Source organism: Thamnophis elegans, chromosome 4, assembly GCF_009769535.1.
Source record: "Thamnophis elegans isolate rThaEle1 chromosome 4, rThaEle1.pri, whole genome shotgun sequence".
NCBI lineage: Eukaryota > Metazoa > Chordata > Lepidosauria > Squamata > Colubridae > Thamnophis > Thamnophis elegans.
Genome location: NC_045544.1, coordinates 76,111,871 through 76,133,176, shown reverse-complemented (window position 1 = coordinate 76,133,176; position 21,306 = coordinate 76,111,871). Strand labels below are relative to the sequence as shown.

Below are 21,306 nucleotides of genomic sequence, written 5' to 3'. Positions count from 1 at the left end.
GGGAGGGTGCTTATTAAAGATTTTCATGGTTTAGATGAAAACTTCTAGCATTAGGCATAGGTTGGAAGTTTCCTAAATCATTTCTAGAAAACCAAGTGCAGAATTTTTCAGTGTTTGAAACTGAAGAAATCTCTACAAATATTAATTTTTTAAAAACTATTTGAAGCTGAATTATCAAGTCACCTCATTTTCCTCACATAGTTTCAAAGCAGAGGTAAATAACTGTTCATTTCTGAAAGAAGCACCATGCTTTTGTGAATTTGCATCATGCAGCAGTCATAAATAATGTTGCCTATTGACAGGCTACTTTTTTGGATTTGTTCCCTTCAGAAAGCCACCTTTCGAATTCTGTTATTGTTCAGACCCATGTTGTGCTTCCTCTGCTGCTTCTTTGACGTGCTGTTTTTCCTTCTCTGTGCTCAGTGATTCAAAGTAATCACAGATCATGGCATGAATATATTGATGCTGGATAGCAACTTAAAACTGGACCTTATGAGCATATCATGGAGGGAGAATACAGCCATTTCACTGAATGGTTAACTCTGAACAAAGCTGGGTGGTGACATGGTATGTGCAGCTTATAGAAGATAGCTAGAGTAATATGTTGCTGTACTGGCAATTTTATTGCTGATTAGTACAATATAGTGAGATCATCTTGTATCAGAGTGGCCTGCTGAGCAAGGGAAACATGTTATATGTCTTCCTCTGATAACTTTTTTGTAGCACCTTTGCACCCTGTCCCAGCACTAATAAAATGCCCACAATATATCAAATTAAATTATATTTTAGAACTCCTGTCTCTGCCTCAGTTTCATTTTTCTTCTCTTCCAGTTTACCAAGTTATTAGCTGTAATCTGTTTATCTGAAAGATTTCCCTGTTTTATGAATTGAAATATTGATTAATCTCATAAGCTAGTACCACCAGATCTGTTTGAAAGCCTGCATTCTTTTCTAACAATTTTTATTTATAAATGAACTCCTTTCTTTCAGAAATGTTTTATTTGTAACAATTTAACACACATCACTTCTTTTCATCAGTTTTTCTTCTTCAGAATTTCTTCAGTTCAATAATAATTTGTTTGTAGTAAGGCATCTCAGTGCAACAGACATATCAAGTAATAAATGCTTTTCCTTTTGAACAGGACTTCAGGGATTTTTCAAAGGGGAAGAAGCCTCCTGAGTCAACATCAGAACCTGTCACCCAACGTAGTGACTTCCTGTTGCCTAATGAAAGAGCCAGTCAAGATGGAAGTGGTTTTTCGTGCATTCTAGGTACAACGACTGATTCTGTTTATGCTCCAGAAAAAATACTGGATCCCTTCCCTTATAATATAGAAGATGAAGAGAAATTTCTTTATGGGGATGATGATGGTGATTCAAACAACTGTGTCTACTCTCAAAAGATAATGAGTAAAAAGAAAAAACCTGTACGTGAGAAAGTAAAATATCTACCTATTGCAAAACCAAAGAATTTGAAACAGTCTGTAAAACTAAAGAATTTGGAACAGTCTGTAAAACCAAAGAATTTGGAACAGTCTGTAAAACCAAAGAATTTGGAACAGTCTGTAAAACCAGAGAATTTGGAACAGTCTGTAAAACCAGAGAATTTGGAACAATCTGTAAAACCAGAGAATTTGGAACAGTCCAGTGTGGAATATGACAAGATGCGTGACTTGCTTAAAACTATTGGTTTGGACATTGGAATGGCTGAAATAGATAAGCTTGCTGCTCGCACAGAAGAAAGGCTCCATGGGAAAAAAACAGCTTATGCTCTTAATCATCATTCAGTGGCAAATCATAAAGCAAAGTTAGAAGAGAAGCAGAAGCATTCTCTATCGCCATTTGATTCTTTTCCATCACCTGAAGCTCTGTCTCCTGTTTTAAAATATGACTACAATAACATCGCTATTTCAGGGCAAAATAAAGCTACTGACATGTGTGAGCAATCTAGTGTTCCAGGATCTGTAATTCCATCAGCTCCACCTTCTTTTCTTGATATTCCTCCTGGGTCCATCTCTGGTTCATGTCATGATGTTCCATATGTCTCTACGTTTACTCCAACTCAGTTCTTTCCAAACTCTGCTTCTCTCCCAGTAGCCTTACCTGACTATGATGTATACCAGCACCACATGGATTATGCAACTTCTGACTGGTGTCCTCAGCAAGTGGACTCTTTATGTCCAAGTAAAACTGATGTTGCCGATCTAAAAGACAGATGTATAAATCGCAACCTTAGAATCATTGATACAATTAACATCAGCAAATCCAAGCAATTTCAAAAAGCTGCTACCACTACCCCTTACTCCAATCAGCTATCCAAGTCTTCTAAAAAAAGGGCCAAGCGAAGAAATGCTGCTGCAAGAAAAATAGCTTTACTGAACCACAAGGTGGGTATTTTCTTAATTTCATAATTACCATAGAATCATAGAAATTGATTTAGAATGGACATTAGAAATTGACTAGTCCAAACAATTGCCTAATTCGGGTCTCTGTTTATCACTTACAATATACCATTTAAAAACATAAAAACTCTGTTTATTTATTTCTGGTTAACAAGCGTTAACTTTTCCTTCTTTTCAGCATGGAAATGTAGAATATATTGTAGAATAAATATTGTAGAACTTAAAATATATAAACAGTCCTCTGCAAAATTGGACAGATAAATATATCTATTTATCTATCCAATTAGGTGGATAGATAAATATATAAATCTCTTTGTATCTACAGAGTTTATTTTAGCAATAGCAATAGCAGTTAGACTTATATACTGCTTCATAGGGCTTTCAGCCCTCTCTAAGCGGTTTACAGAGTCAGCATATTGCCCCCACAGTCTGGGTCCTCATTTCACCCACCTCGGAAGGATGGAAGGCTGAGCCAACCTTGAGCCGGTGAGATTTGAACCGCTGAACTGCAGATAACAGTCAGCTGAAGTGGCCTGCAGTACTGCACCCTAACCACTGCGCCACCTTGGCTCTTTTTTTCATATATGCAATTCCCAAACTACTTAACTTCAAAGTGACTGGTCAGCTTCACAAAGTTAAAAAGCAAACAACAACAACAACATAACAAGATCTACAAAAAGAACACAGTAGTCCTGGGGAAACAGGTTAGAAAAACCCACTTTCCGTCATCCCAAAAGTGGAGGGGTCAACTAAATACATTAACCCAGGGGTCCCCAACCAGTGGGCTATGGCCTATTGGCCACTGAGCTGTGTCAGTAGCTGAACAGAGTGCGTGCACAGCCCCCATTTGTGTGTGTGTGTTGCTGCGAGTGGTCACAAGTGCTCACAATCCCACTTGTGCAGGCACTCACGGCCCCACTCACATGACCATTGTGGACACTCATGGCCCCACTCATACAGGCACTTGTGCCCTCACTCATGCGGGCAGTTGTAGCCCATTTGCACAAATGTTGTGGGTGCTTGCGGCTTCATTTGTGTGACCGCTCGCAACCTCACTTGTGCGAGCAGTGGGTGTGTGCCCACATGCATGCGTGTGTGCATGTGCCTGCCCCTTCCACAAAACCATCCCCTATTCTCCACTCAATTCCAGGCCACCAACCCAGAAAGCTTGGGGAACTCTGCCCTAACCAAAGATCTGGGGGAAGAACGGAATTTTAGGGCTCTTTTGAAGGGAGATAGAGTGGCTGCTCAATGAATCTCCAAGCAGATGTTTTTCTATAATGATGGGGCTGCAACAGAGAAATCCTGCTTTCTGGATTCTGCTAAATGATGATGCTTCCTCAATGGAACTCAAAGGAAGTTAACCCTGATTACTTGGGATAGGCAGATATTACAAGAAATAGATAGTCCTTTAGGCAGCTAGGTCCTATACAGTATAGGACTTTGTAAATAATAAGCAGCACTTTGAATTGCACTCAGAAGATATTGATAACTAATATATCTATATCAAGATAGATATTGATAACTAATATGATGCAGAGGTGTTAATGGGTGTAGTGATATCTGTCTATCACAGCTTATGCTGCTACATTCTGAACCAGCTGTAGATTTCAAGTGGTCTTCAAGGGCAACCTGATGAAAACTATACTGCCATACTTCATCTCCAACATACGAGTGATACTAATGAGGGCTACTTGGTCCAGAAATGAGTTCAACTGGCATACATGTTGGATTTGTGCAAAGCCCTCGCTACCTGGATCATTGAGAAGGAGTTGAGAATCTAGGAAGACTTCCCCTAGTGGCATCCCCTTCTGGACTAAGTTTGGGAATCTCCAGAACATGGAGGTCCAAGCCACTTCACTTAGTAGAATTTAAGTTAAACCTGTTTTCCCCATCCAGACTCCAGCTGCTTCCAAGCATTGGGAGGAAACCTTGACAACATTGTTTTTTTAGTCATAGATTGAGATTCATAGTTGAGTGACATCCATGTATTCATGATACCTGATGCTGAACTGAGGTCAACTGATTGATGACCTTTCCCTTATGCAACCTCATATTAAGCAGGAGGAGCAAGAGCATCAAAGGATTTGGATTTGAATCTACTTACCCCCCCCACCCCAAATACTGGCTTGAACTGGCTGAGGAGAGTGTTCTCCAGTTGTATTCTCAACTGGTCTACAAGGATGGCAAGATCAATCCTATCAAAAATTGCTGAGAAATAAAGTAGGGCCAAGTTGGTTGCAACCACCTGCATCCTGGCATCATCAGATATCATCAATGAGCATGATCAGTGCCGTCTCCATACTTAATGTAGGCCTGAAACCCAACTAAAATGGGATCAGACAATCCATTTCTTTCATGGCTCTCTGAAATTGCAACTGACCTCTTCTCAACAATCTTTAGCAGAAAGGGGATGCTGGAGACTGGACAAACGTTGTCCAGGACATTTAGGTCCAGTGACAGTCCTTCACATTTTATTTTATTTTATATCCAAAGTTAAAATAAAGAAAAAAGAAAAACCAACAACCATCAAATGCTAATAATAAAAATAAATGTGTACAAAAATATAACAAATGACATACCAATTTTTCTACATCATTAGTGTATGTTCAGTTGTAAGCTGACATATTTGTGATTATTAAAACTCTTTAAGGTTTGATGATACTGCAACAGGAGTGGATTCTGGCAGGCACTATTGCTGGTTTGCTTGTGAGCGCACTGCGCTCACGTGCAGTGTAATAAAAAGTGTTCTGTGCATACCTAGAAGTGATGGTGGTGCCTGGAGAACTGGTTCGGGGGCATGGCAAGCCTGGGTCGCTGCTGGTTCCAGCGACCTAAACCACCAAACCACTACTGGTTCGTCCATGAAATGGTCTAAACCTGTAGGAATCCACCACTGTAATGCAACATAAAAGATGGACAGTTTATCACCACCTACCATAAGATCTAACACTTCTTTCTGCCTGCATTAATTTCCTCATCCAAGTAATTGAAAAAGGCAGGCTATAAAGTCTTTTAATATATACCAAATAAAATAATGTTTTGCAGGAGTCTTTGGCAACAGAAGCCAGGGGCTTGTGCAAAATTTATAGATAGATGTAGAATGTTGATATTGTTCTCCAATTCAAAATAATTTTAATGAGTTTACAGATCTTTGCACTTGATATTGTATAGTCTGTTGAAGTCTCATTATAGTCTCAGGGTTTTCAAGTTTCAGTTCCATTTTTTGGACATTAAATCTATCAATCTTGTGAAATAAATAATGAATAAGCTTGAGGTGAAAATCTGCATATTTGCTCTGAAATTTGTCAAGCCTTTTTTGGCATGAATGTCTATTTGCAAATGAAAACAAACAGACAGAAATATTACTACAGAAAACAGGGAAAGAATTGCCAATTTTTAAAAAAATAGTAGGAAGGGTATTCTTGCCATTCCACTATAGTATACTGATAATCCCATTTGTGAGCAGAAGTATTTGCTACTCTGTCCATAATATTTTTTGGCATTGTGAAATAATGAATTTAGATCTCCTGAGTAAATGTTGCAACTACTTGAAGCATGACAAAAGATTTATGCCTATGTTTGTTGATTTGAAAAGAGTTGGATTCTTCAGATACCTAGCGCCTCCCATCATCTTAGTTTAGTTTACTTTATTGTCATTGCACTTGGTACAACAAAATTAAATGCCATATTCAGTGTACATTATACATAAAAATTAAATTAAAAACCTCTTATTGTATTAATATTGCACTATACAGTAGAATTCAATATAATTATATAATTACTGCTGTGGGAGAGAAGCTGATTTTTCAGCCTATTTGTTCTTGTTTTATTATCCTGTACTGTCTGCCAGATGGTAATAGTTAAAAAAAAGGGTGCCCAGGATGAGATGGATCTTTAAGAATGTTTTGAACTTCCTTAAGGCAGTGGGAGCTATAAAGCTCTTCCAAAGAGGGGAGAGGGCAATCAATGATCCTCTGGGCAATGATGTTAACCCTCTGGAGTGCTGTCCTATCTGTCACTGTGCAATTGGCAAACCATACACAGGTGTAGTAAGTTAAAATACTCTCTGTGGTGCAGCGGTAAAAGGTAACCAACAGTTTTTCATTCAGTAGTTGTTTCCTGAGAAGTCTCAGATAGTATAATCTCTGCTGGGCCTTTTGACCAGTGCTACAATATGAGTGCCTCAGGTCAAGTCCTCTTTTATGATAACACACAGAAACTTAAAACTAGCCACCTGCTCCACTTGGTCTCCATTGATAAGCAAGGACTGGATGTCTGATCTATTCCATCTATAGTCCACTATAAGATCCTTAGTCTTATTGCTGTTAAGGACCAAGTTATTGTCTGCACACCATGAAAGCAACCAGTCCACCTCATCTCGATAGAGTCATGGCCCCCAGAGATGAGTCCCATCACTGTTGTATCATCTGCAAATTTAATAATAATATTACTGGCGTGAATGGAAATGCAGTCAGGTACATAAAGAGTATAGAGTAAGGGATTTAACATGCAACCTGTGGTGTACCAATGTTAAGAATAATTACTGAGGAGATATGATTACCTAATCCGACTCTCTGAGAGCGGCCAGACAGGAAATCCATAATCCAAAGGCAAATCTTCCTGTACAACCTCTGCCCAGTCCCTTTGTTGATGTCAAAGATTTGCAACACATAGATTCAACAACACAGATTTGTCATCTAGTGCGGATTTCAGCCTCTAGCTTCCAAACGAAAATTCACTGCCTCGGGTGTACTAAATAAGTTATTTCCTTACAAATTAAGAATATATTCCAGGCTTGTCACTTGTGCTTCGGTATAATGACTCCAGTACAATTACATACACTTCCGTTTTGTTAAGTCATGGCTTGTTTGTCCCCTCTCTCTCATTATGAATTACAGAACTTCAGGAAATTCCCAAAGTTACTAATAATTTCAGATAGTTTTTATAAAGTAAGAAGACATGTTGTTTTAATGGAAAAATGAACACACTATATAAGAAGCTGTTGTGAGTAAAAGATAAATTACATTAAATATCATTTGAAATATATATACTAATGTAAAAAGACTGTGGATACAGGGACACATTGGAAAGTTGCCATGATGATCCTTGTAAGGTTGCTTTTACTTTGGTCAGTGAAATGGCATATTTTAATGTGCTAATTCCTTCTCAAATTTTCCAGGTAACAGAGGAATGCATAAAGTCGGAGCTTGAACAAGAATCATACCATAAGAAACTCTTTTATCACAAGATTGAATTAGATAGGCTTTCAAAACAGCAAGGTATCACTTCCTCTTATTTTGTAATTTTTGTTTTCTCCTGAAGAACTCCGTAATGGTGCTGAATACTACATAATCCCTGGAAAGTGTGTAATTATATTTTATGTCATTCTGAAGACATCTCCTAATACTACAGAAAGTCTCCAGATTACAATAACAGTCAGGACCAGGAACTCCATCGCAAGCAACAAAGTCGTAGAGTGCAATGTCACATGACTGCATAACTTAGCAATGACAATTTCAGTAGTTTGGATTGCCATTCAGTTATACAAGGACTATGTGTATCATCATGTGATTGCAATTTTATCATTGACTTCACTTGTGGGAAGCTGGCAGGGAATGGGGGAAACCACAGTCACATGAATCTGGCTTGCTATGATGTTGTAATTGTGAGCTGGGTGCTAAGCACATGGCCACGGGAATGCTGTGACAGTCAGAACTCTGAGGAGGCATCGTAACAGTTGCTGAACAACAGTTGTAAATTTAGGACTATATGGTCCTAAAGAGTGGATTATATATGCTGTGTCACTGAAGACAACATTACTTTTAATACATACTAAGCACCTTGATCTAAGAAAATTAAAACTTATAATTTTAATTACTTTAATGCATGTATTAAAATAATTTTCTTTTGTACCTCGCTCCACCCCTTAAATTTAGCGGAGATGCTGCAGAAGAAACGAAAAGAGAAAGACCCTTTGCTTACGGAACTGAGCAGATCGAAAGAAAACCTTGCAAAAAAGGTTGCTCAACTGGAATTGACTATTAAAATTTTAAAGGAGAAACAGAGCGAACTTGATAAAATAACTCATAGCGTGGAGATGAATCATTTTGGAAAATCCCAGAAATTATCTTCAGAAAATAAAGATTCTTCAGAAAACAACCTACAAAAAAATCCCCAAAGTGAAGAGATAACTTTTAACTCAATCTAGGTATGTTTCTAGATGTTGATACAATTAACAATCTCTGCAAAAATGATTTGATATCATAATCTTAATTTAGTAATTCAAAATATGAAAAAGATATTTCCTTCCACATGTAATCCTTTTATCCTCCCTTCACACATTTCTGCAAATGCCTGTAATTGCCGGTAACTTTCATTATGCCTCAGTTAGCTCACAACTTCAAAATAAGAAAAATCTTAAACCATAATTCGTAATTTCAGATTTGATATCTGTGCTTATTCTGAAAGAGTGAAATTTAATGTTACTTGGGATTGATAGTAACATAGTGGAAATGATGACTCCTTACACAATTGCCAAAATTTGCTCCATATGGCTGGAGTAATTCAGTGAACTAAAGAAGAGGGAGGTATCCTATAGGTAATCACTCAGAGATAAGGCCCAAATAGAATTATTAGATAGCAGTTCTAGCCTATTTGTCTTTTCTCCTAGTTTTGTTAAAAGTGGTCTCATAAGATCAGTTTTGATCAGAACTTTACTGATAACAAAAGAAGGAACAATGCTTTAGATAAGATGATTTTTTAAAATAATGGCCTTCCTCTAGAACCGTGATGGTGAAGTTATGGCGCGCATGCCGCAGGCGACACACGGAGGCATTTCTAAGGGCACGTGAGGTGTTGCCCTGTCAGCTCCAGTGTGCATGCGTGCTCTGGCCAGCTGATTTTCAGACTTGATTTTCTGTCGTTTTTCCCGAACTTCCAGTTTGCGTGTTGGGCTGTTTTTCTCTCTCCCCAGGCTCCTAGAAAGCCTTTGGAGCCTGAGGTGGCTGAAAAATGGACCTACCGGGCCCACCAGAAGTCAGAAAACAGGCCATTTCCAGCCTCCAGAGGGCGTGGGGCGGAGCAGCCGTTTTCGCCCTTCCCCGCCTCCAAGAAAGCTGTGTGCGCATGAGTGGGGCAGGGGGGTGGTCACGCGCGCATGCACAGGGGACACAGTGCTGGGGTCATTAAATTATGGAGGTGGACATGTGAGAGAGCGCACGAGCCTGCTTTTGGCACCCGAAGCGAAAAAGGTTCACCATCACTGCTGTAGAAGAAAACATTGATGTTTGAAAAGGATTATGTTGTAGCAAATAGGGATGAACAAAACAACAAATCCTTAGAAAATTACTGATGAAAACAAAACGTTATTTTTGTGATCAATAGTTTGTGATAAATAACTGTTAAGATATTTTGTAATGAAATTCTATAGAGGACTTTCTCTTAAATAAGTATCTTTTTGTTTAGTCATAAGGAAGTATTTGTTTACCTGGAGTAAGGACAGAAACCAGCAGAAGGAAACACCTAAAAGACTGTCCCATACCTGACCTGACTCTAGAGGTTAGAAGCTGTGGTAAGATTTTGAGATGAAGACTACAATTCTAGAGGTTTTTTTTTTCCTGTCATGATTTCAAGCACTATATTTTATTCAAATTTATTTTATGTTTCAAGAAAAGTAAAAAAAAAAAGTTAAGAACTTTTGTCTCTTGGCTCATTAAATAACAGTATAATATATTTTTATCAATAGCATCTCCTCAAAGAAGATAATAAGCTCTATATTTTCTGAACAGTTGAAAGTTTCATTAAATTGCAGTTTCATTAAACCTAATTTTTAGGTTGCAGTTGTGAGAACATTTGATTAATTTTTGTTGATGGATTGCCACAGCTCTCAAAACTTTTCAGGAGAGGGTTTTTGTGTATAAAAATAATAATAGGAAGCTTAATGTGTTTTTGTTATGAGAAAGTAACCGCATCACTCAGTTTTTCCCCCTGGATAATGTCACCCTAAGATGCTTCTTGTTATCCATATTATTCTATTTTAAAAGAATGGATCTTTTAAGAACATTTTAAAAGAATGCCACATTATTCTATGAGTACATTGTATGGCATTATACTCTAAGAAAGAAGTCATAGTGCCATATTTATTTCCCTCTGGTCAGAAAAAAAATGTTTTTTAAAAAAACATTTCCTCCTGACATCTACAAACACAAATCTTCACCATTGGAAGCCTTCAGAAAACTTTAATAAGTAAAACATATTTTCTCTTTTTTTAGTGTTCTATTAGTTTTTGCTGAAAAGTTCTTCACAATTTTAAGCTCAGCTCTAACTAAATATTTAATCTTCCAGTAGGCTTTGGAGCATTTTGGGGGGAAAAAACATGTCATAGAGCTTTGTTTTTACACTACTTCTTGAATGTAATGTAGAGGCAAACATGGAAATTTTAAGAAATTTTTAAAACAGAAAGGGGATGGTTATTTTGAAATATTTTTTTTTTTTTGCAAAAGTGCTTTTAAATAAACTAGAATTAAATTAGCCAAAAGAACTAGACCTTTGTGGGAATGCTTTTTTTGTTTATTATTAAAGAATGCATACAATTGGTGGATTGCACAAAACAAAAAATAACAGATGATGAGTCAGACTCTGAAACTGACTAATTAGTTTTTGACTATGATGTTGAACATAATTAATTCTATTAGGGATGAAAGCACAAAAATACAAAAAATGTAGGAAGCTTGCCTTTAATTTTCTCTTGTTTGAGACACTTTCAATTTTGGATTATAATACAATGTCAACCATTAGAAAAACAGCAAAAATGGAGGAGAGGAGCTCACTAGAGCAACCTGCAGAAAAAGGAATTACACCAGGTTTGCTTCAGAAGTAATGTTAGCAAATGGGCAAATAAGATAGGATCACTTGATATTAAATTGATAGTGCTTAAGAAAAAAAAATGGATGAAAGACTTGTAAAGAGGAGATGGAAGAAGCCAAGATGATGGAAAGTGCTATAGCAAATGTCTGGAAAGATAAAACAAATCAACGACAAAATAGAAATTTTAGAGAGGACAGAAGTTCCTGACAGGGAGTTGGAAAGAGAACTAGATAATCTGGCTATATTTGATTAAGAGAATAAGAATTTGTTTTAGGACTTAGACAAGGCCATAGGGTTCTGGTGAAGATACTAAAGAGGAGATTATTAAAGTCGTGGCAATTTTTTGGGATTGAGCAGAGGAGGCATAAATTGATAAAAATGTATAGAATAAATTCAAGATTTGCAAGAACAAGAAATATTCCAAGGGATACTTTCGTGCACTTTGTCAGGAAGAAAAAAGGATTAGGTTTTGCATTAAGTATTGGCAATATGGTTATAATTGCAGTAAATTAGTACCATAAATTTGTGTAAGGAGAAAGAAGTATTTTTTGACTAAGATTAAACAGTAAAGGATCCCATTTTGATGGAACAAATTGGAAGATATGAATTTTACTTTTAAATAGCAGAGGTTGCAGTTGAATTCTGTCCAGGAAATTTGTGGAAATTTCTAGAAAAATTCAAAAAAGAATTGGAAGACATTCAAATGAAAGTGTCAAAGAAGACACAAAAACTCCAACAGGTGTAAGAGGAAACTGAAAGGGATACACTGGATTAGTATTGGTTATAAGTATTGATACTTATAAGTATTGGTGGTTCTTTTTTTTATGTGATTATGGATTACAAGTTATCCATATGTTTTACATTAAAATATAAATGTTGCAAATGCTTCCCGAAAGTAAAAAAAAAAGTCATTATTTGAAAAAATTAAAACGATATTATTTGCCTACAAAAGACACATATCGGAAAAAGATATAGAGTTTTCCTTCTCCCTTCTCACAGTTTTTGCAACGTGTGTGCATGCACACACTTTTGAAAGAAGCATCTCTTGCTGTTTGGTTTGGATGAAAGAGTAACTGTTCTTGAGAAATAGAAGGCTTTTGAGTTAAAAGGACATGAGATTAAGTTGGCATGGATATTTGTGATACAATAAAGTTGAAGTTCATTGGATTTGGAAAATAATTGTTATTTGTGCTATATTGAGAATGGAAGAGATACAAATCCAGGTTGTACTCAAAAACATCTTTCTGGCTCTTAGTATAACAAGAAATAATAGACAAGAAATAATAGGCAAACACATTTGGCTAATTTATTGTGAGCTACTAATGTTGTGTTAGGAAGAATGTAAAATAAAGAACTAATGATAGAGGAACAATGGTTTTCTTATATACAATTACCAGAAAGATTTAAAATAGCTAAAAGAACATCATAAGGCTGAATTTGAAATAGAATTGTGTACAAATGATGAATATGCAATTGCTAAAATGTATAAACTTTTATTGAAATGTGAAATAGTACAATTTCTGGAAAGTTTGATAAAGTGGACTACTATTTTAATTATAATAAACAGATGAAACAGTGGGGAAATGTGTGGTTGAAAGGATCAAAATTTACACTATGTTATAATCTTAAATATATTTTTTTATACAATGATGTTTTGTAAGTATATGTCACTGGAGAAATTGCCTGGAATGTATAAAAGCACTTAATTCATATTGGATATGTGAACAAGAAGAAGAGACATTGTATCATGCTTGATGGATATGTAAAAGAGCTATAAAATTAAGACTTTTCTTTTTGGAATTGATGGTCAAACAATTGGAAAAAAGTCTTAGAAATTTGTTTTTGTACTTGATAAATGCAGCAAAGTTATTATATTCACAAACATAGAAAGATTTGGCATTCCCCACAATGGAAGAATATTGGATACAGATGATGGAACTTGGTGAGATGGCAAAATTGTTTAGCAAAAAGACAATTTCTATGTTTACTGCGGACAAGAAACCCCTTATGGACTTTTTGTACAAAACAGAAAAAATAAACGTGTGATTTGTGGTTTTTAATTATTAGAAAAGATACATTACAGAAAGAATAGAATTAAATTGTAACTAAAGAGTGAATTTATGAATGTATCTACACATGATCAGAATGGGGACCAGAATTTCTGGTGCAGTCATAACTTATCAAGTGATTAGACTAGATTTTATGACCATTTTTATGGTGGTTATAAAACAAATCATTGTGGTCATTAAGCAAAATTGCATGATAAACAAATTCAGCTTCCATAATTGTTTTTTGTTAGAAACCAACTGGGAAGGTCGGAAACCACAATCACATGATCATAGGATGCTGCATTTGGTCATAAATGTGAGCCAATTGCTAAACATCTGAATTGTGGTCACATGATCATGGAAGGGGTTGATACAATGGTTGCAAATGTAGGGACAGGTGGTAAATAATAATGACAAGGTTGTCATGACTTTGAATTGTCATTAAATGAATGTCATAAGTCATGGACTATCTGTAACTTCTAAAAAGAAGATTTGAAGGTACTTTATATCTTTTCTCTTTCTTTTTTATTTTTCCTTTCCCCCCCTTTCTTCCACTTTTACCTTTCTCTTTGATTTCTTTCTTTGCTTTTTTTTACATTTACATTAGTTTTATTTTCCTTCTTAATTTTTTAAATAAAATTACTCAAAAAATCTTAAATTATGTTTTTAAAACTACAGATGTAATTCATTAAAAAATCTTAAAAGTGGTCAGACTCTTAATCAGTTGGAAACAGAAAAAAATAATTATCTGACTAAGTGAAATATGTTTTACTGCTGGATAAGCCTACCTAATCCTACCATCTTCTGAAAACACAAAGTTGGAGCTCTGTATTTGGAACTGGTAATATTTTTTTTTTTGCCAACTGAATGACACCTAAATTTCACACTGAAAGGTCATGTAACACAGTTTGCAGATAGTCAAAAATCTGTACATTTATATTTGGATAAAAAGTATTAGTAACTAATTCCTATCTATTCACTAATCCGATGTATGTTCTTGGATTTTTAGTGGAAGTTAATAAATGGATGTATTTTATTGAAAAAAACCAGACTGAACCTTTGAAGTACACAAATGTAGAAAGTGTGTTTCTAACTAATATTTAGACATCTCACTGCATTCCTAAAAAATATTGATCCTTTTTTAACATGAAGTAAATGAAATAAATACCACGACCATGTCATGCTGTAAAGTCAGTCTGAAAGCCTCAAGCAACATCTAATGAAGTGGCATCATTTTCCGGCAGAGATGGTGGGAGGGGCTACAGCTGGGTTTGGAGAAACAGCCGTGGCTTGAAGAAACAGTGCTGCAGCTTTAAACAGCACGCCGCAACTTGACAGCGCGCTGCAGTTTAAATCACAACCGTGGCTTCAAAGGCAGCGCCACGGCTTGAAATAATGAAGCGCTGCGGCTCAAACAAAAGAAGACAGCCTTGCCTTTGATTAATTGCACCGAATGTTGGGGGAGTGTGTGGCTTACTGCAAGCCGGCTGTCGATGCAGAGCTATTAACTGGAGGCGCGGCTTCTCCACGAGGCGCGGTGGCCATTTTGTGCACCCATGAGCCGGCCATTTTGTTGGAGGTGTCAGTGGCCTGCTTTGCAGCTGTACATCAAGGCTGGCGAGTTATTGTCAAGAATCCTGCATCACGGACATAAACCAAGGCCGGCGGGCGTAAAACGAGACACCTGTTGCTGAGCAGCCTTCTACTTTGTGGCGTACGTGAGTCAGACACGTCTACCACAGGCCCTGACACAGCACAGGCCTCCATGGGGGCCCAAGGCAAGATTCATATTGAGGGACAGGGCAGGCCCTGAACCAGAGCAGTAACCAAAATTATTTCTGCCACGCAGTTCTCTGCGGATGCCACTTTAGGTGCTGTCAAATTCTCATCCCGAGCTTTATTCACCTCAGTGACATCCAGATGCCTATTGTGGCTGCGCAGTTGGCAAATGGATAATAAATCCAAATGGAACCTAGCAGCAGCCCCATATACAGGCACCAATCTTTTTGGAGAATCATTGGACCCGATTCTTATCGAAAACAAAGATAAGAAGAAGGTCCTCACGAATACCAAGAAGCCGGAGGCTTATCTGTCTTCTTACCGTAGGCCTTCCTTCAGGGCCCCTGAACCAGACTCGCCAGCAAAGGTACTTCCCATATAGGTCCGATAGGCAGAACCAACGCCCCTTTTACCAGGACAGGGAAGTACCAGGGGCAGCCCAAACGGCCCTTTTGCGGGAGGGTTGCCCCTTCCGCAAAGGGAAATGACTCCAACCCAAGTCATCCCATTGGCGGCCACCTGGTGCTCTTCGCGGATCAGTGGGATCAGATTACATCAGATGTGTGGTCAGGTCCACTTTCAGCGACAGCCTCCATCTAGAGTTCCTCTCCTCACCCCCGACATTCTTTAGAACCTTTTCCACATCCCGGGATCTGGAACGCAGCCACCTGATGGATCTAGCCATCCAAAATCTGCTGGACATTTGGGTGGTGGAGCCGGTCCCAGCGGCGGAACCCGGGTTGGGCCTCTACTCCAACCTGTTCATCGTTCCGAAGAGCTTGGGGGGGGGGGCAGAGGGCAATTCTGGACCTGAAGCGCCTCAATTTTTATCTGGTTTACAGGCGCTTCAAGATGTCCACCCTCAGGTCCATCCTTCTGGGAATCAGGCAGTGGGGTTATCTGGCGTCCATGGACTTAACGGAGCCTATGTTCACATACTGATTCTACCATCCCATTGCAGATACCTCGGGTTCTCACACATCGGGTGCCACTTCCAATATTGGGCCCTTCCCTTCGGCCTAGCCTCAGCCCCGTGCACGTTCACAAAGGTCTTAGCAGCATTGGCGGCTCACCTGCGGGCATCCCTAGTGAGACTCCAATGTTACCTAGATGAAGTGCTCATTCAGGCACAGTCACACAGACAAGCGGTTCACGACTTACAACTCACCATACAGACATTACAGTCCCTGGGGTTTTCTGTCAATTTCCCCAAGAGTCATCTGTCGCTCACGACAAAGATCCTTCGTCCGGGAGCAATAATAGACTCTGTTACGGGACTGGTATGTCTTTCCTCAGAATGACTCAACAATCTTCAAGCACTGGCACGTCAGGTTCACGCAACTCGGTCCATTTCAATCTTGACTTTGGCCCGCCTATTGGGCAAGATGGTGTCTTGCATAGGGATAGTGCCCTGAGCCTGTCTTCACTCCCGGCCTCTACAATGGGTGCTCATTCCCTTTCAACGGCACCACATGAGTAACTCCCTGAAGGCCATTTTCCTGTCACCGGGACTTCATCTCTCTCTGCGGTGGTGACTGTCTCCTACCCTACTCTGAGGGTCAGAGATTTGGGAGCCGGATCGGGTTACAATCACAACAGACATGAGCCTTTACTGGGGGGCATTGATGGACTCAAAATTGGTGCAGGGCCATTGGATGATCTCAGACCTACGCCACAACATCAATTGGCTGGAGCTGAAGGCAGCTTGCCTGGCCCTCCTTCATTTCCGGGACTCAATTCTGAACCGCCATGTGCTTCACCTGATGGACAATGTAGCCACAAAGGCCCACATAAACTGCCAGGGGGGTACCCACTGCAAGTACCTCTGGCTGGAGGCCCTGAAACTCGGCTCCTGGGCAGAGAAGCATCTGGCGTCAATAACATCAGGACACATATCTGGCACGGCCAACCATCAGGCCAATTGGCTGAGCCGCACGACAATTGACAACGGCGAATGGCAGTTGATTCCCAAGCTGTTTCAAAGGATCTGTCTTCACTTCGGCACACCATTGATGGACTTGTTCATGAGCCCGGCAAACGCCTAACTGCCACGATTTTTCTCCCGCTTCCCGGCTCAGAATGCAGAAGGGACAGATGACCTCAGGAGCAGATGGCCTCCAGGCCTACTCTATGCCTTTCTCCCTCTCCCACTAATCCCGGGGACCCTGAGGAAGATAGTGGTAGAGAGGGCTCACATTATCCTAATAGCACCATACTGGCCCAGATGTCCCTGGTTTGCAGACCTTGTCCAATTGTCCATCTCTCCTCTGTGAAGGATCCCTCAGGAGGAGATCGCCCTGTGCCAGGGGGTCCTGGTCCACCCGGGGTTCCAGTGGCTCCACTTGAGTGCCTCCTCCTGAGGAATGCAAACCTCGGTCCCAGAAACACAAGTAAACAACCAAAACAAACTCGCAAAGGCAGAGGAAGTCCAAAGAGAAGGGGCAAGCTGAAGGGGCAAGGCCAAAGTCAAGGTCCAAAGGACAAGGGCGATTCCACAGGGTCAGGCAAGTCCAAGAAGCAAAAGCAAGGTAGAGGCAAAAATGTGTCAAGGCAGAGTTGAGTTTTTCCAGAGCTGGGGGGAATAATGTAAGCCAAAGCAAACAACTGTTCCTGACAAAGACAAAGTCCCCCAGCTTCTCTTAGTGAGGCTCATGTGTGCTAAAGTAGTAATTGGGCTGTGGTTACCAAAGCTACAGAATGTCTGGTGGATCTCTGTGGACCATAGTTTGTGAATCATGGCTGTGGTAACCTCTGCAGGAGCTTGTGTTGCCAGAAAATGAATTGTGAAAAGAATTATTTACAGATTTTGTGTATCATATGTCTTGTTTTGATTTCCTGAGATTAAATGTCATCTGATTCAGACGGCTATACATCCAAGCCTTAAATATATAAATGATGGCTTATCTACTTCAGTTGTCAAATTACGTTCCTTTGTACTTTAAAGATAAAGGATCTTGTGGGAAATAATACCTACTGATGAATGTGAGCACACCTAAAATAATCAAAGGTAGGTTATGGTTTTCTTGGTGTTCCTGAAATTTACATGGAGATTCAATCTACATTTAATTGAGAAGAAACTGAAAATATTTTAACAAATATTTTATAATAGCAAATAAATATTTGCTAATAGATATTAACAAATAGATTCCTGTAATATATTTTGTAGCATTACCAATTCTATGAACGCAGTTCAAATTCTGCCTTAAAAAAAAAACAACTTCTATGAGATTAGTTGTACTTCTAACCCTAGCATGAGAAGCTTCTTGGACAAGAAACAAAGCATCTTCAAGGAAGAAACCAAGAAAGTCCAGTTACTTTTTGAAAAGCACCTTTGGGACAACTATGATCTGGATGATTGAGAATCCCCATCGACATTCAATTGAATGCTTCATTGGACCTGAGAAGTTTTACATAGCAATTTGTGTAGATTGCTGCATCTGATAAAGAGCTAATAGACTATATCTGTTTGGCTTTGCATATAAACATGGACCAGATTGTTAAAGTGCCTGCAATTTTTTTTCTGAGGCAGGTATGCAAAGAATAGCAAGTTTGAACATTAGTCAGATCTTAATGTACTAGTATTTAATATCTCTGGATATCACTAAAGAATTGTTAAGTATTGAGTATGAACTATGCTATAAAGCTCAGATAAATATGTCTAGAAACAAACATTTCCAAACTTCAATTTGCAAGTGTAAAGATTTATAAAATTGGTTCAGTGAACTACATATTAATATTTATTTTTTTAAGCTTTACACTAAACAATATGTTTAAACAGGAATTTTTCATTTGCTTTCATGTAGGGGGTTGAGATGGGCAATTAAAACTGCAATACCATCTTGGTTGAGATTGTATCTAACAATTTCTGTGACTTATGACCCTGGGAACACGTAAAATTGATTCTTAATCTGCAAGTGACATGTCAAAATGGGAGATTATATTTCATCTCCCTGCTTTATCTCATTTTAGTCTCCTTCAGTAGCAATAAATCTGCATTCTGTGGCTCACAGCAACCTGTTTATTCTGGGCTATATTTAAATATTTATCTTTTTATTTTACTTATAAATAATAAAAAATTATATTAATTGATAAAAATGTTGGCAAAAACAGGAATGTATCTTCTCGAAAAGTTTTGAACTAGTAATTTGATGGAAATGCAAACAAATGTTTCTTGAGCTTAAGTAAGCAATATATTGCAGAAGTAGCATATGTTAGGACTATATGACACTTTGGATTTGAAAGCAACAATGTACTTCAAGCACATGATGATAGGAAGTATATTGCACTCATAGACTATTCTTCATTTACTAATTGCCTGCCTTAGCAACTATTTGATGTAATGCAGTGCTGAAGAAATAGATTTACAAGTAGTCCTTGAATCTATAGCCATTGCTGCATTGCTATTTTCATGTGACCAATATTTGGACACTTCATAACCAGCATGCATTTACAATGGTCACAACATCTCATTGTCAAGTGATCACCATTTGTGAACTCACAGCTGGCTTCCAACAAGCAAAGTCAATGGGGAAGCAGGCAAGAAGTTGTAAATTGCAACCATGTGACATCTCAACAATCTGCAGCAATTCACTTAATGACTTCACTGGGATTAATATAAGTCCAGTGAAGTCACATAACATTTCATTTCATGACCATAATGCTTAGCGATGGAATTGGTAGTCTCAATTGTACTTGGCAAGTGAAGACTACCCGTAGTTACTAGGTGCTAAACCTGACCTTAATTTTTTGTTTTTCTGCCAACAAAACTCAACGGATAATTTTTAAATTGATCAGTCTAAAGGTTAAGAAACCAATCATGAACAGTTTTGTTCAAAGCCACAATCATAAAAGCTATCAAACCACTTTACTTAAAATGATACATGGACCATAAGATTGCTTAAAGTTTCTGCCATGAATCAAGCATAAATGTCATTTTTGTTTTGTTTTCTGAAAGAATGAACCATCTTTGATCATTCAGATTGGTTTAATATTTCTCTAGAAAGAAAAAAACAAGCCTAGTACATAGGAAGTTAGTTTTAATTTTGTAGTTTAGGTCATCAGCAATTTTATTCTACTTTTACCGGATTACAACAATGATATACTTGATTTTAATTACTCTTATCTGTATCTCAATGTGTATATCCAGAGACCAAAGCCTCTTTCTGCTAAAAGACAAATATACAGGATAATACTGCATACTCTTCTTGATGAGCCCACTGGATTGCTTGAAAGAGAATCTCTTGTCTTCTAGAGATTGTCTGAATCACAGCATATCTGTTATGTGATTGTCTTGAGAATCTTAGTACAAACATATGTTGTGTGCTATTAGTAAAATTTAAAAATAAAAGCAAGCTTTACTAGTAAAAAAAAATGAGAATTGTTTAATTTTTATTTATAAGAAAAGTGTATATATATTTTGACCATTCTTCCATAATTGCATTTCTGAGGTCACACACTGATGTTGGGCGAGTTTACGTGGCCTATCACTTCGTGGCTGAATTGCTGTCGTTTCCAAACACTTCCAAGTTCTTATAATACAGCTTACAGTTGACTGTGGAATATTTAGGAGTGAGGAAATTTCATGACTGGATATGTTGCACAGATGGCATCTTATCACAGTTCCACGCTGGAATTCACTGATCTCCTGAGAGCGACCCATTCTTTCACAAATGTTTGTAAAAACAGTCTGCATGCCTAGGTACTTGATTTTATACACCTGTGGCCATGGAAGTGATTGAACACCTGATTCTGATTATTTGGATGGGTGAGCGAATACTTTTAGCAATATAGTATGTGTGTCTGTGTGTGTATGCTGGTCTTGTTGTATTCGGGTCTTTTCCCGTATAAGATTGAGATTGTCTTGGTAACGTTTCGGCAAGGTCTCACTTGCTATCCTCAGGCTGGTGTTTTTGACTTAAAGTGTGGCTGGAGCTGCCGTCTTTCTATAAATCTTGGTGGGGGTGTGTGGAGTGCTGGCGTTGTTTCAGTAAGTGGATTGATTGGATGTGTGGCTGTATCATGATTGGTGCTGATTGGTGTTGGCTGTGGGTCCGTTGTTGTTTTGTGTTGTAACGGCCTGGGTGGTGGGTGGGGCTCGTTTGTTTACCAGGGCTGGTTTCTAGATGTCTGGTAGGCGGGAAGTATCATGTTTATTCATGTTGTGGGGGTGTTTTTTAATACGTTTGTGAGAGAGTGTAATTCAGTTTTCA

At 38.3% G+C, this 21,306-nt stretch overlaps 1 protein-coding gene across 3 annotated transcripts in view; it reads left to right on the top strand.

Annotated features, from left to right (window-relative positions):
- Window positions 1–21,306, top strand: part of LOC116507961 (zinc finger protein 318-like) — a 42,785-nt gene that overhangs the window by 11,334 nt on the left and 10,145 nt on the right. Inside the window, exons 4-7 of one of the 3 annotated variants that reach the window (XR_004255256.1) lie at window positions 1,143–2,387; window positions 7,585–7,684; window positions 8,342–8,613; window positions 9,870–9,962. Coding sequence is in view for 1 of the 3 variants with exons in the window: in XM_032216388.1 (XP_032072279.1) it covers window positions 1,143–2,387; window positions 7,585–7,684; window positions 8,342–8,613 (1,617 nt within the window). In the remaining 2 variants the exon portion in view is untranslated. Of the gene's footprint in view, window positions 1–1,142; window positions 2,388–7,584; window positions 7,685–8,341; window positions 8,614–9,869; window positions 12,990–21,306 lie in introns of those variants that run through there. The other 2 variants (XR_004255255.1, XM_032216388.1) reach the window with 2 other exon arrangements.